The 16,352-nt window shown below is 48.0% G+C and overlaps 1 protein-coding gene across 2 annotated transcripts in view; it reads right to left on the reverse strand.

Moving 5' to 3' along the window:
• The window catches only part of upf1 (UPF1 RNA helicase and ATPase), a 108,272-nt gene that overhangs the window by 4,536 nt on the left and 87,384 nt on the right, over positions 1-16,352 (reverse strand). For both annotated transcript variants that reach the window (XM_072482422.1, XM_072482421.1), the window contains exons 12-22: positions 16,163-16,327; positions 14,218-14,332; positions 13,679-13,822; positions 12,104-12,317; positions 5,211-5,328; positions 4,715-4,871; positions 4,376-4,518; positions 3,003-3,177; positions 1,973-2,054; positions 1,409-1,573; positions 238-458 (exon numbers count right to left, since the gene is read on the reverse strand). In XM_072482422.1, the coding sequence (XP_072338523.1) occupies positions 238-458; positions 1,409-1,573; positions 1,973-2,054; positions 3,003-3,177; positions 4,376-4,518; positions 4,715-4,871; positions 5,211-5,328; positions 12,104-12,317; positions 13,679-13,822; positions 14,218-14,332; positions 16,163-16,327 (1,699 nt within the window). The remainder of the gene's footprint in view (positions 1-237; positions 459-1,408; positions 1,574-1,972; positions 2,055-3,002; positions 3,178-4,375; positions 4,519-4,714; positions 4,872-5,210; positions 5,329-12,103; positions 12,318-13,678; positions 13,823-14,217; positions 14,333-16,162; positions 16,328-16,352) is intronic.

The raw sequence follows: 16,352 nt of genomic DNA on the forward strand, positions 1-16,352 counted from the left end.
GGAGTGACCATAAAAGAGGGTTTCAGCAACAGATAGACTGAGGGAGGAGCAGGGGCAGGCAATATTCTGGAGGTGAAATCAGCCCCAATTTCATGAAAGGGCAGTTCAAAGCTCAACTTTGTGACCAGGTTACAGTTCACAATATCTTCAGTACATCAGCAGAGTGAATAATCCCAAAGGCCCAACTGGAGAAGGCTCTAGTTGACAGGTGGCAGTGCGAGCAGGACCACAATTTACCTGAGAAAGTTCCGGCTGAGAAAGGCCGGGTTGGCTCATTTGTGAAGGCTGGCTCATCGAGATGTATCCCTGCGTCAGAGGCCCCTGAGAGAATGGCTGCGACACCACATCCTGACTGGCCTGGCTGTTGGGCAGGTTGGACTGACTGTTCAGTTGGTTCCCCATGCCACGGTTTCGCTGACGAGCCCCACGGCCCACTTTTCCTTTAGGAATTCCACGACCTTGAAACAAGAACACTTGCCTTGAATCTGCCCGAGTGTAACCCAAACACCCCGTACCAAAATTCAGCAGTGGACAGCAACACCAGGACTGCAGAATCCCACTGCACAAAATGTCGAGTTTCCTTGTTCTGGATGCAATGTCATGTACAACTGTGGAGTGAGTTGATACAGGGCCATCCAGCGCCAGCACAAATGCCCAAGCAATGCCTACAGACCTGGGTCACTGTCCGTGTGGAGTTTGCACATTCTCCCCGTGTTTGCGTGGGTTTCACCCCCACAACCCAAAGATGTGTAGGGTAGGTAGATTGATTACGCTAATTTGCTCCTTAATTGGAAACAAATTAATTGGGTACTCTAAAATTAAAGAAATGTCTACAGACACCATCAGGTCCAAGAGCAAATGCTTCAATGGCGTTCCTAGACCAATCAGGAAGAGGACCAGAATTAGATCATGGAGGAAAATATTCCTATTTAAAAATTAATTATAGGGCAGAAGGGTGGTGCAGTGGTTAGCACTGCTGCCTACAGCACTGAGGACCCGGGTTCGATCCCGACCCTGGGTCACTGTCCGTGTGGAGTTTGTACATTCTCCTCGTGTCAGCGTGGGTTTCACCACCACAACCCAAAGATGTGCAGGGTAGATGGATTGGCCATGTGAAATTGCCCCTTTGTTGGAAAACAATAATTGGGTACTCTAAATTTATTTTAAAAATAAATAAATGATTTGTTCATGTGACAAAAAGTATTAGAACTCCAGCAGTTTATACAAGTCTGTAGACTAAACCCTGAAGAGAAGTCTCATTTTTGGACTGTAAATTCGGTGTAAAATATGAATACCCCTCCCAATCAGAGTATCCTGCACATATTGGTTCCAGGTTGCATTGTCCAGTGTACTAACTCTGGGACCACATCACATAAGCCCCTATACAGACACATCTTAAAGTGCTCACCAACTGCTGGTCCATTTGCTTGCCCAAAGTACCCAGGAGGCGGCATTGGGGGCATCATCAGATTGAAGGGAATGGGGATGTTCATTGCAGCAACATGGCTGGGGCTGGCTCCAATCATTCCAATCTGGTCGTGGGTTTGGAAGTACATGTTGGAGGGACGTCCAGCTGGAGGAGTAAAAGGTGCAATATTAGGCCCAACGGTCGTCTGGCACAGGCTTTATACAGGGGACAGTGCACAGCAATTAGTCAGAGGTCGTGGCCAATAGTGTGACACCTTACACACGCAGTGGTGAACGCAGAGGGTTTGTTCTATCAAGTGCTCTCTTCGCTTCTCTCTCCAAGGCTCCTTAATGAAGCTCACAGCAGCAGAACTTATGAATATTTGTGGGATCAGCCATAGTAAGAAATGCCATCACAATCGATTTCAGATAGTCGCCCATAACAGTGGAATATCAGAATACAAACTGGCCGAGTATTTCCTGTTGGGTCCAGTTATTTCCAACTGATTCCAGAACTGTTTTTTTTTTCAAACCCGAGATTTTAAATTCACAAGTGCAGTCTTACCCTGGCCACTCCTGTCATACACGGAGCCTGGGATAATAGCTTCTCGAGCGTCATACATAGCTGTAGTCATGAACCGGGCTCCCTAGAACACAAGGATATTGATTAGAACAGTTCTGCTACAGAAATATGGACCTTCGAGTTATCAATAAGAATTAATTTGAATAATGAACACCAGTTAATTAAAGCCCAATATAACTATTAAAACCCTCAATGGCAGCAGTGCAATGGAGTCACATAACTTTGGAGAGGGGACAGAATGCAGCCCCTTTACATGGGGATCAGGTCAATGTAGTGAAATCAGATACAAGTTCACAGCCGAGGAACAGCCCATCGGTTTCGAAATGCTAATCACTTGCAGAGATATCGGGTCAAGCAAAAAAACAAAAAACAAATATAATTACAGGCGATGGGGCAGCACGGTGGTGGTGGTTAGCACTTCTGCCTAACGGCACGGAGGACCCGGACTCAATCCCGGCCCTGCGTCACCTCCGTGTGGAGTTTTCACATTCTCCCCGTGTCTGCGTGGGTCTCACCCTCACAACCCAAAAAGATGTGCAGGGTAGGTGGATTGGCCACACTTAATTGGATTAAAAAAAAAAAAAAACAACGGGTGATGAGCATCCCAAAACAGTAATTCAGAACTGTGCTCACTAAAGGTACCGATAATGAAAATCGTTCACTAACCCTCAACCTCGGCTCGCCTGCAATTGCTCCAAGCCTCGACTTTGAAACCAAGAAAGGAGCGTGTATGGGAACCAGTGTAAAGTTTCTGTGGTTGTTTGTAGAGAATGTTTAATATGAAACGCCACAAGAGTCGCCCGCACCGCAAGGGCATATGGATAAAATCTATTTTTTGAAACTATGGGTAGACAGAGCATGCCATAAGCTGCTGGTCAACATCCTATAATAGGGTTCACCCTGTTTACAATCATATTATCTGACAACAGGTAACTAGTTCACTGCAAATAAATCTGTAGCAGAATCAGCGATCTGGGACCAGCAGTTAAACACAGCTGGACAGTGTGCTCACCGGATTGATGGTATTCACCAGCTTCCGTGGTTTGCTGAACTGCATCAGACTCTCGCGGAGATTGTTCAGTGGTCCCTCCACCAGCACTTTCTGCTCCTTGTAATAATTCAGCAGGTGATTCCACAGTGGCTGTTTGGACAGAGCCTTTGGATTCCCTACAATAATCACACCATACCTACAAAGCAGAGCCGATACACACACTGGTGAGTTCCAATTTGGACCAGAGAGGAAAAATGCAATCATCCATTATCCCAGTTACCTTAGCCCAACCCAACAACACATTCAAGGCTATCCATGCTGTTCCCCATGCACGTTATGCCATTAGCAGCCACACACAAGTGACCCTCCTAGAGGTGTGAAACAAGGGGATGCATCAGAAGTACAACGCACTGCTCCAAACACGAAGCCTGGAAGTTTAAAACCAAGTGTTTGTGCTGCTAATCAGGAGTTGAAATACTGTCCACCCATGGGACAGGTTCCTCTAGTTGAGCAGAGAATTAATCAAGATTTATTAAGCTGAGCAAAAGAGACAGCCTTCATGTGGTGATGGAGAGAGCGGGACTGAAGAAGAGAATGAATTATGGGTAGGCAGAAAAATAGATACTCAAGCTGTTCACTACAGATTATAGAATGGGCACAAATACTGTTTAGACGGAAGAGTCTTGTTGTAAAAAATAATCCTCCCTTCCAGACAACTATAAGAAAATGCATTCCATCAGGAATATGGATAGGAGGGCAGCACGGTGGCGCAGTGGGTTAGCCCTGCTGCCTCACGGCACCGAGGACCCGGGTTCGATCCCAGCTCTGGGTCACTGCCCGTGTGGAGTTTGCACATTCGCCCCGTGTTTGCGTGGGTTTCGCCCCCACAACCTAAAAATGTGCAGGCTAGGTGGATTGGCCATGCTAAATTGCCCCTTAATTGGAAAAAATGAATTGGGTACTTTACATTTATTTTAAAAAAGGAATATGGATAGGAGTCTCTGTAATTCAGGTCATGCACAGACTCTGACACTATGCCACAAACAACACATGGGCTGTTTAGCACAGGGCTAAATCGCTGGCTTTGAAAGCAGACCAAGGCAGGCCAGCAGCACGGTTCAATTCCCGTAACAGCCTTCCCGAACAGGCGCCGGAATGTGGCGACTAGGGGCTTTTCACAGTAACTTCATTTGAAGCCTACTTGTGACAATAAGCGATTTACATTACATTACCATCACTTGCATCAGGGAGCCTCTGCTAAGAAGGAACCCACTTAGTCCCAGTGACACAATATTTACAATGGGATACAATAATACCCCAACTCCAGACCCTTCAACTTGTTCTGTACCCATCTCCATCGCCCATCCTTTTATTCCTCCCCATTCCCCCCTCACCTCGCTCTTGTGAGGGCCACATTCAATCGGCGGGGGTCATTAAGAAATCCAATGCCCTGATGCTCGTTAGCTCTGACACACGAAAGGATGATGAAGTCTTTTTCTCGGCCTTGGAACGCATCAACACTGGCAATCTCTACCTCCTGGATCATGAACACAAACAGGAATTTTACATCATCTCCAACTACCATTCCAACTGTTAGATTCCAGTCAATCCTAATTAGAAAACTCAGTAATTACTGTTGGCTGAGATACCAACCTTGTCAGAAAGGCCAATCAAAGACAACAACTGAGCATTGAGAGCTTGGTTAGAAAGAATTAAGATATTTATAATACTACCTGGTAGAGTTTCGTGTGAAGAGAGCCACTGAACTGCATGTACTGCACCAGGTACGATCGCTGCCCCTCATATGGTGTAATGATGCCGATTTGATCCGGCTTGGCACCTGCCTTCAGCAGTTTAGTGGTGATCTTCTCCACGTTGGCTGCCTCAGTCCTGAAAACAGAACAAGGTAAAACATCATTTCAACAAACATTCAAAGCCAGATGATGGAATTCCTGTCGCGTCTTCATTCTAACATTATAGTTCCCATCAGTACCATCTCTGTATCACGGCCTAATTTAACAACCACTTTCCAGTAATCACTACAATAATCCCACCCCAATGTGAGGATCTTACTGTGCACGCCTCCAGAGCATTGAGATTGTTTCCAGCAAATGCAATGATGATTTGGATCATATGGAAAATAATTATTCCGAGAAACATTTGATCAAATATATAAATTATTTTTCCTCCAAGTGGCTGAAAAGCCCGGCTGGTTAGTCATGTACATACCGATTGAGGTAGGAGGTCCCCGAGCTAGCAATTTCCTCCTGGCCTTGGGTCACATAGAAGTACATTGGCTTGTCAGGCTGTGGCCACTGGAAGTCGAAGCCTTTCTTTATACGATCCGCTGGGAAACCGGAGGAACACAGTCAGTACAATGATTCCCGAGAGCAGAGTCTGAACTCCCCACCGTGTCCACACTGTCAGAACAATGATCCCAGAGACCAGAGTCAGAACTTCCCACCGTGTCCACACTGTCAGGACAATGATCCCAGAAACCAGAGTCTGAACTCCCCACCATGTCCACACTGTCAGAACAATGATCCCAGAGACTGAACTCCCCACCGTGTCCACACTGTCAGGACAATGATCCCAGAGACCAGAGTCTGAACTTCCTACCATGTCCACGCTGTCAGAACAATGATCCCAGAGACTGAACTCCCCACTGTGTCCACACTGTCAGAACAATGATCCCAGAATCCAGAGTCTGAACTCCCCACCGTGTCCACACTGTCAGAACAATGATCCCATGACCAGAGTGTGAGCTCGCCATGTCCACACTGTCAGAACAATGATCCCAGAGTCTGACCTCCCCACCGTGTCCACACTGTCAGGACAATGATCCCAGACACCAGAGTCTGAACTCCCCAACGTGTCCACACTGTCAGAAGAATGATCCCATGACCAGAGTGTGAGCTCTCCACCGTGTTCACACTGTCAGAAGAATGATCCCAGAGACCAGAGTCTGAACTCCCCACCGTGTCCACACTGTCAGAAGAATGATCCCAGAGACTGAACTCCCCATGTCCACACTGTCAGAACAATGATCCCAGAGACTGAACTCCCCACCATGTCCACACTGTCAGAAGAATGATCCCAGGGACCAGAGACTGAACTCCACACCGTGTCCACACTGTCAGAACAATGATCCCAGAGACTGAACTCCCCACCGTGTCCACACTGTCAGAACAATGATCCCAGAGTCCAGAGTCTGAACTTCCTGCCGTGTCCACAGTCAGTACAATGATTCCAGAGACCAGAGTCTGAACTCCCCGTCGTGTCCACACTTTCAGAACAATGATCCCAGAGACCAGAGACTGAACTCCCCATGACCACACTGTCAGAACAATGATCCCAGAGACCAGAGTCTGAACTTCCCATGTCCACACTGTCAGAACAATGATCCCAGAGACTGAACTCCCCACCGTGTCCACACTGTCAGGACAATGATCCCAGAGACCAGAGTCTGAACTTCCCACCGTGTCCACACTGTCAGAACAATGATCCCAGAGACCAGAGTGTGAGCTCTCCACCATGTCCACACTGTCAGAACAATGATCCCAGAGACCAGAGTGGGAGCTCTCAACCGTGTCCACACTGTCAGAACAATGATCATAGAAACCAGCGTCTGAACTCCCCATGCCCACACTGTCAGAACAATGATCCCAGAGACTGAACTCCCCACCGTGTCCACACTGTCAGAACAATGATCCCAGAAACCAGAGTCTGAACTCCCCATGTCCACACTGTCAGAACAATGATCCCAGAGACTGAACTCCCCACCGTGTCCACACTGTCAGAACAATGATCCCAGAAACCAGCGTCTGAACTCCCCATGTCCACACTGTCAGAACAATGATGCCAGAGACTGAACTCCCCACCGTGTGCACACTGTCAGAACAATGATTCCAGAGACCAGAGTCTGAACTCCCCACCGTGTCCACACTGTCAGAACAATGATCCCAGAGACCAGAGTCTGAACTCCCCACCGTGTCCACACTGTCAGAACAATGATCCCAGAGACCAGAGTCTGAACTCCCCATGTCCACACTGTCAGAACAATGATCCCAGAGACCAGAGTGTGAGCTCTCCACCGTGTCCACACTGTCAGAACAATGATCCCAGAGACCAGAGTGGGAGCTCTCCACCGTGTCCACACTGTCAGAACAATGATCACAGAAACCAGCGTCTGAACTCCCCATGTCCACACTGTCAGAACAATGATCCCAGAGACTGAACTCCCCACCGTGTCCACACTGTCAGAACAATGATCCCAGAGTCCAGAGTCTGAACTTCCTACCGTGTCCACAGTCAGTACAATGATCCCAGAGACCAGAGTCTGAACTCCCCGTCGTGTCCACACTGTCAGAACAATGATCCCAGAGACCAGAGTCTGAACTCCCCATGTCCACACTGTCAGAACAATGATCCCTGAGACTGAACTCCCCACCGTGTCCACACTGTCAGAACAATGATCCCAGAAACCAGCGTCTGAACTCCCCATGTCCACACTGTCAGAACAATGATCCCAGAGACTGAACTCCCCACCGCGTCCACACTGTCAGAACAATGATCCCAGAGACCAGAGTGTGAGCTCTCCACCGTGTCCACACTGTCAGAACAATGATCACAGAAACCAGCGTCTGTACACCCCATGTCCACACTGTCAGAACAATGATCCTAGAGACCAGAGTCTGAACTCCCCACCGTGTCCACACTGTCAGAACAATGATCCCAGAGTCCAGAGTCTGAACTCCCCACCGTGTCCACACTGTCAGGACAATGATCCCAGAAACCAGAGTCTGAACTCCCCACCGTGTCCACACTGTCAGAACAATGATCCCAGAGACCAGAGTCTGAACTCCCCATGTCCACACTGTCAGAACAATGATCCCTGAGACTGAACTCCCCACCGTGTCCACACTGTCAGAACAATGATCCCAGAAACTAGCGTCTGAACTCCCCATGTCCACACTGTCAGAACAATGATCCCAGAGACTGAACTCCCCACCGCGTCCACACTGTCAGAACAATGATCCCAGAGACCAGAGTGTGAGCTCTCCGCCGTGTCCACACTGTCAGAACAATGATCACAGAAACCAGCGTCTGTACACCCCATGTCCACACTGTCAGAACAATGATCCTAGAGACCAGAGTCTGAACTCCCCACCGTGTCCACACTGTCAGAACAATGATCCCAGAGTCCAGAGTCTGAACTCCCCACCGTGTCCACGCTGTCAGGACAATGATCCCAGAAACCAGAGTCTGAACTCCCCACCGTGTCCACACTGTCAGAACAATGATCCCAGAGACCAGAGTCTGAACTCCCCATGTCCACACTGTCAGAACAATGATCCCTGAGACTGAACTCCCCACCGTGTCCACACTGTCAGAACAATGATCCCAGAAACTAGCGTCTGAACTCCCCATGTCCACACTGTCAGAACAATGATCCCAGAGACTGAACTCCCCACCGCGTCCACACTGTCAGAACAATGATCCCAGAGACCAGAGTGTGAGCTCTCCGCCGTGTCCACACTGTCAGAACAATGATCACAGAAACCAGCGTCTGTACACCCCATGTCCACACTGTCAGAACAATGATCCTAGAGACCAGAGTCTGAACTCCCCACCGTGTCCACACTGTCAGAACAATGATCCCAGAGTCCAGAGTCTGAACTCCCCACCGTGTCCACACTGTCAGGACAATGATCCCAGAAACCAGAGTCTGAACTCCCCACCGTGTCCACACTGTCAGAACAATGATCCCAGAGACTGAACTCCCCACCGTGTCCACACTGTCAGAACAATGATCCCAGAAACCAGATTCTGAACTCCCCACCGTGTCCACACTGTCAGAATAATGATCCCAGAGACCAGGGTCTGAACTCCCCACCGTGTCCACACTGTCAGAACAATGATCCCAGAAACCAGAGTCTGAACTCTCCACCGTGTCCACACTGTCAGAACAATGATCCCAGAGACTGAACTCCCCATGTCCACACTGTCAGAACAATGATCCCCTCAGAGACTGAACTCCCCACCGTGTCCACACTGTCAGAACAATGATCCCAGAAACCAGAGTCTGAACTCCCCACCGTGTCCACACTGTCAGAATAATGATCCCAGAGACCAGGGTCTGAACTCCCCGCCGTGTCCACACTGTCAGTACAATGATCCCAGAGACCAGAGTCTGAACTCCCCACCGTGTCCACACTGTCAGTACAATGATCCCAGAAACCAGAGTCTGAACTCCCCGCCGTGTCCACACTGTCAGAACAATGATCCCAGAGTCCAGAGTCTGAACTCCCCATGTCCACACTGTCAGAATAATGATCCCAGAGTCCAGAGTCTAAACTCCCCACCGTGTCCACACTGTCAGAACAATGATCCCAGAGACTGAACTCCCCACCGTGTCCACACTGTCAGGACAATGATCCCAGAAACCAGAGTCTGAACTCCCCACCGTGTCCACACTGTCAGAACAATGATCCCAGAAACCAGAGTCTGAACTCCCCACCGTGTCCACACTGTCAGAATAATGATCCCAGAAACCAGCGTCTGAACTCCCCATGTTCACACTGTCAGAACAATGATCCCAGAGACCAGAGACTGAACTCCCCATGTCCACACTGTCAGAACAATGATCCCAGAGACTGAACTCCCCACCGTGTCCACACCGTCAGAACAATGATCCCAGAAACCAGAGTCTGAACTCCACACCGTGTCCACACTGTCAGAATAATGATCCCAGAGACCAGGGTCTGAACTCCCCACCGTGTCCACACTGTCAGAACAATGATCCCAGAAACCAGAGTCTGAACTCTCCACCGTGTCCACACTGTCAGAACAATGATCCCAGAAACCAACGTCTGAACTCCGCATGTCCACACTGTCAGAACAATGATCCCAGAGACTGAACTCCCCGTGTCCACACTGTCAGAACAATGATCCCCTCAGAGACTGAACTCCCCACCGTGTCCACACTGTCAGAACAATGATCCCAGAAACCAGAGTCTGAACTCCCCACCGTGTCCACACTGTCAGTACAATGATCACAGAGACCAGAGTCTGAACTCCCCACCGTGTCCACACTGTCAGAACAATGATCCCAGAAACCAGAGTCTGAACTCCCCGCCGTGTCCACACTGTCAGAACAATGATCCCAGAAACCAGAGTCTGAACTCCCCACCGTGTCCACACTGTCAGAACAATGATCCCAGAAACCAGAGTCTGAACTCTCCACCGTGTCCACACTGTCAGAACAATGATCCCAGAGACTGAACTCCCCATGTCCACACTGTCAGAACAATGATCCCCTCAGAGACTGAACTCCCCACCGTGTCCACACTGTCAGAACAATGATCCCAGAAACCAGAGTCTGAACTCCCCACCATGTCCACACTGTCAGAATAATGATCCCAGAGACCAGGGTCTGAACTCCCCGCCGTGTCCACACAGTCAGTACAATGATCCCAGAGACCAGAGTCTGAACTCCCCACCGTGTCCACACTGTCAGTACAATGATCCCAGAAACCAGAGTCTGAACTCCCCGCCGTGTCCACACTGTCAGAACAATGATCCCAGAGTCCAGAGTCTGAACTCCCCACCGTGTCCACACTGTCAGGACAATGATCCCAGAAACCAGAGTCTAAACTCCCCACCGTGTCCACACTGTCAGAACAATGATCCCAGAGACTGAACTCCCCACCGTGTCCACACTGTCAAGACAATGATCCCAGAGACCAGAGTCTGAACTCCCCACCGTGCCCACACTGTCAGAACAATTATCCCAGAAACCAGAGTCTGAACTCCCCACCGTGTCCACACTGTCAGAATAATGATCCCAGAAACCAGCGTCTGAACTCCCCATGTCCACACTGTCAGAACAATGATCCCAGAGACCAGAGACTGAACTCCCCATGTCCACACTGTCAGAACAATGATCCCAGAGACTGAACTCCCCACCGTGTCCACACTGTCAGAACAATGATCCCAGAAACCAGAGTCTGAACTCTCCACCGTGTCCACACTGTCAGAACAATGATCCCAGAAACCAGCGACTGAACTCCGCATGTCCACACTGTCAGAACAATGATCCCAGAGACTGAACTCCCCGTGTCCACACTGTCAGAACAATGATCCCCTCAGAGACTGAACTCCCCACCGTGTCCACACTGTCAGAACAATGATCCCAGAAACCAGAGTCTGAACTCCCCACCGTGTCCACACTGTCAGTACAATGATCCCAGAGACCAGAGTCTGAACTCCCCACCGTGTCCACACTGTCAGAACAATGATCCCAGAAACCAGAGTCTGAACTCCCCACTGTGTCCACACTGTCAGTACAATGATCCCAGAAACCAGAGTCTGAACTCCCCACCGTGTCTACACTGCCAGAACAATGATCCCAGAGACCAGAGTCTGAACTCCCCACCGTGTCCACACTGTCAGTACAATGATCCCAGAAACCATAGTCTGAACTCCCCGCCGTGTCCACACTGTCAGAACAATGATCCCAGAGACCAGAGTCTGAACTCCCCACCGTGTCCACATAGTCACACGGCAAGATTTCTACATGCTACCCATAGTTAGAATCATTTGAGTCTCCTGTTAAACCCACCAAAAGAGAAATAAGATGCTCAAACTCCACCAAGTGAAATGATTTGCAATCAAATTAGGCTGAAAAATGTACTGCCTGCACTGACAATGAATTAATGGGGGCTGACTTACTAATCATTTTGTTCATCAAGGAGTTTCTGCTCATTGTGACCAGCAGTCACAATGACACTGGAACGCCAAATTGGGCCAGCATTCCAGTGCCGGAAAAGACTAACTATCCCATATTATGATTTAGAGTTATAACTGGATGGGGAGTTACCCAGAAATATCGCCAAACCTCCAGGGACCTATTCACTAACTCCTAAAGAAGGGCTTTCAAATCAACAGTATGACAGCAGAAATTGTCTGCCAGTTCACAGCAAGAGAGGTAACACTAGTCTACACCAAGTACAGAAATTTGACAACAGGCGCACAGAAACTTAATGGCCCAACAGACATCCGGTTTGGAAACAAATCATTTAAGCAGAAATTTGCCAAATACCCGATTCCAATGTTCATACCTGCAGTGACGCCATTTTGCAATGAGCCCTCATAGAAGATATTGGATGGAAAGGCACTGAGAGCTGGATGCATCCGGTATTGGACCTGTAGACGGATTGGCCGGATCCCCAGAACAACCAGACGCTCAAATAGTGACTGAGACAGACCAGCTTTAGCAGCTTTCTTACACATGACAACTGGGCCAAGCTGGCAATGGTCACCCACCAGGATCAGCTGCAAGAAACAAAAGTACAGAACTCAGGTGCACTGGTTTACTCAGTTACCTTGCCTAGATTGTGATACGAGTGCATGTCTTCAGTATGAATCTGAACAGTGCACAGGGATAGGAAGGCAAGTGAGAAGAATTGGCTGTTTAGGATGGTGGGTGGCATCAATAAATAAATCAATAATAAGGCGTTATCATATTTAAAAAAAATATATATATATTTTATTAAAGTTTTCAAACACAATTTTTCCCCTTACAAATCAACAAAAACGGTAACGTGATAACTGATATATAACATTGTTTAAATATAGTAAACTAACCAAATAACACAAAGTAATGCTCCCCCCACCCCCTCTCCCCATCTAGAACACAAACAATTTAACCCCCCCCCCCCCCCCTCCGGGCTGCTGGCTATCTATCTTCCCCCTAACGTTCCGCTAGATAGTCGAGGAACGGTTGCCACCGCCTGGTGAACCCTTGAGCCGATCCTCTCAGCGCAAACTTCAACCGCTCCAGTTTTATGAACCCCGCCCTATCATTTATCCAGGCCTCCAAGCCGGGGGGTTTCGCTTCCTTCCACACGAGTAAAATCCTACGCCGGGCTACTAGGGACGCAAAGGCCACAATATAGGCCTCTTTCGCCTCCTGCACTCCCGGCTCATCCGCTACCCCAAATATAGCTAACCCCCAGCTTGGCTTGACCTGGACCTTCACCACCTTCGAGATCTCTCCTGCCACTCCCCTCCAATACCCCTCCAGTGCCAGACACGACCAAAACATGTGTGTGGTTCGCCGGGCTTCCCCCACACCTCCCGCACTTGTCCTCCACTCCGAAGAACCTGCTCAACCTCGCTCCCGTTATGTGTGCTCTATGTAGCAAGGCGTTATCATATTAACTCATCGACTTATACTACCTCATTTCTCATTCAAGCAACCTTCAGCTCCTCTGAGGTACAAAGTCTGAAGCCAGACCACACAAACAGAATGAAAATATCTCTCCGCCCTCTCCTTACTGTAGGTACTCAATAAAATGGACAGTCTCAACCCAGCACCAAATGCAAGAGTCAAATCTAACCATTCAGATTCTTAACGTTTTAATCAGATTACCCACAAACCAGTTTATACTGCGAGACTTGGCAGATGAGTCCACACATATTTTGGAGAAAATCACCTCACTGTTATTCTGTAGAGCCAGGTATCCGTCATGCTCACCTACACAAGCACTGCACCACAATATGCTAATGAATCACAATATATGACAATGAAGTTTGTGCATTAGACCCACAATGTGAAGACAGACTTTGCTATTACAATATGAAATCCTGTGTATTCGTAGCCTTGTCCCTTGCACTAGCTCCATGTGACATACCTGCTTTGCTCCCAGGACCACAGGGACCATACATTCCGGCTCTGTGGCCTGTGTGCTCTCATCAATCAGAATGGAACGGAACTGCATCTTAGCAAGACGTGGGTCACCAGCTCCTACACAGGTACAGCAAATAACATCTGCATTCTGAAAGGAAAACAGACGGATAGAGGAGGTACAAACCTCAAATCAGAACATACTGAATAATGGATTTTTGAAGCAGACACTCAGTATTTGCACTCTGGGAATTACAGAGCATTGGATTCAATGAAGTGGACGTCAGAAGAGAAAAACTGAGGGCAGCATGGTGGCGCTGTAGCACTCCTGCCTCGCGGCTCCCAGGTCCGATCCCGGCTCTGGGTCACTGGCCGTGTGGAGTTAGCACATTTTCCCACTGTGCGTGTGGGTTTCGCCCCCACAACCCAAAGATGTGTAGGTTAGGTGGATTGGCCATGCTAAATTGCCCCTGAATTGGAAAAAAATAATTTGAGTACTCTAAATTTATAAAGGAAAAAAGAGAAAAACTGCAACAAGTTTCTTACCATAAGCAGCTCCCGTTCTGCTGTCCTTTTGAGTGCACGGTAGCGTTTCTCATCTGCAGATGACAGCTCGCCAGTCTCATCCTTCAACTGCTGCAACTTTTGCAATTCAGGCATGCTGAAGAGCAAAGCAAACATATTACACAGTGAGAATTCCGGCTATCAAAGACCATGCAGCTAAGTTAGAGGTATAAGCTATGTGTGTGTCTATTTTGATTTGTGTCTTCAGCAGAATGGTGCATTGGTGGATGGGTGCAACATACTTAGTTACTGGTGGCCCTCATCAAGGAGCTGCTACCAATCCAGCTAGCATTAGTCACTCGCAGCCTTGTTGAGAGCAGCCTCCAAATGGACAAGGATCACCATGAAGGATCACCCGTCCTCGGGAACAGCTCATATTAACTGCAAGTGGTTACTTCAGTCTGTGTTGAGTGTGAAACAATAAATGAAGAGCTGTGCACTAGAGAAAAAGTAGCTGAGTCACACAGACCAGAAATGACTCTGGTCTGATTCTCAGTTGAAGCTGAATTAAACATTTGGGCAAAGCAGTCCTTCCTGATTGCTATCCAGTGCAGGCACAATGTGGCTTGGAAGAGGGAAGGGCTAAGCTATGACACTCTTCTGTGGTCAAATACTCGAGGATAAATGAATGGCTGCACTGCCAGTGTGGAGTCTCCACCTTCAGAGATAAAGTAGAGGTATTGGCATTTCAGAAAGTGGTCATAAATCCACCAATTACAACTTTGCTTTTGTTACAAGATATTCCAGTCCCTTATTTGGTCTTTGACTGAGAGACTGCAGAATTGAGGTGCAGAGGGATCTAGGTGTTCGAGTACATGTGTCACAAAAAGGCTTGTACGCATGTACAGCAAGTAATTAAAAAGGCTATTGGAAAGCTATCCGTTATTAAGAGAGAAATTGAACATAAAAGTAAGGATGATATGCTTCAGTTATGCAGAGCATTGGTGAGACCACATCTCAAATACTGTGCGGAGTTTAGATCTCCTTACTTAAAGATGGATGTAAATGTGTTGGGAGGTGGTTCAGAAGAGGTCTATTAGATTGATACCTGGAATGAGCAGGTTGTCTTAGGAGGATAGTTTGGACAGACTGGGCTTGTTTCCACTGGAGGTTAGAGGAAAGAGGGGTGACTTGACTGAAGTATGTAAGATTCTAATTGATCTTGACAAGGTGGACGTGGAAAGGATGGTGTCTCTTGTGGGCGAGTCCAGAACGCGGGGGCACTGTTTTAAAATTAGGTGTCACCCTTTTAGGACCGAGATGAGAATTTTTTTCTGAGGGTTATGCAACTGGAACACTGCCTTAGTGGTGAAGACAGGGTCATTGAGTATTTTTAAGGTGGAGGTAAATAGATTCCCAAGGTTATCCGGAGTGGAATTCAAAACACAAACGGATCAGCCATGATCTTATTAAATGGCAATCCTGGTTCAAGGAGCCAAATGGCCTACTTCTGCTCCTAATTCATATGTTTGTATCATTGGCTGGGATCTTGCACAGGATGCTTTCATTTTTAGAATGGTGGACAATTTCACTGACAGGCGCTCAAATAATTAACATGCATCAGTAGATTAACTGGTAAAATAATCTAATCAGATCAGTCCCATCACAAACAGCACTTGATAGTATGTGTGACAGCCTGCTGGGCACAGGGTAAAGCAATCAGGGAATCCTCAATGGGACATACCCAAAATAAATCACCACCAATAAACAGAATATCTGGTCGTTCATCTCAATGTTTCTGAGGTACTCTAGGACTCAAAGGGCATGAAGGGTGTGAATCCTGAAACAATCAATCATCTATTGCCCACTCAAGGCACCCTTATCCACACATCACAAGGCCAGGCTCAAACCAAACACAGGATTATCTAAGTGTGCTGGCTTTTCTTTGTCCGTGCGAAAAGGCCAGCAAGTAATAGTTGCTTCTTACCTATCCATGTTACGGATCTGGTTATGTAGAGCCAGGAAAGAAACCGGTGAATCGATGGCCTCACGACTCTTGGCACATAGACGCACCACCTTCAGCCCTGTGTGATGGATCTTCTCAGTCAACTGGTCTACCGCAATGTTACTTGGAGCACATACCAGGACGGGTCTATAAATTAAGAAAAGCATATTTA

This window comes from Scyliorhinus torazame, chromosome 18 (genome assembly GCF_047496885.1).
Source record: "Scyliorhinus torazame isolate Kashiwa2021f chromosome 18, sScyTor2.1, whole genome shotgun sequence".
NCBI lineage: Eukaryota > Metazoa > Chordata > Chondrichthyes > Carcharhiniformes > Scyliorhinidae > Scyliorhinus > Scyliorhinus torazame.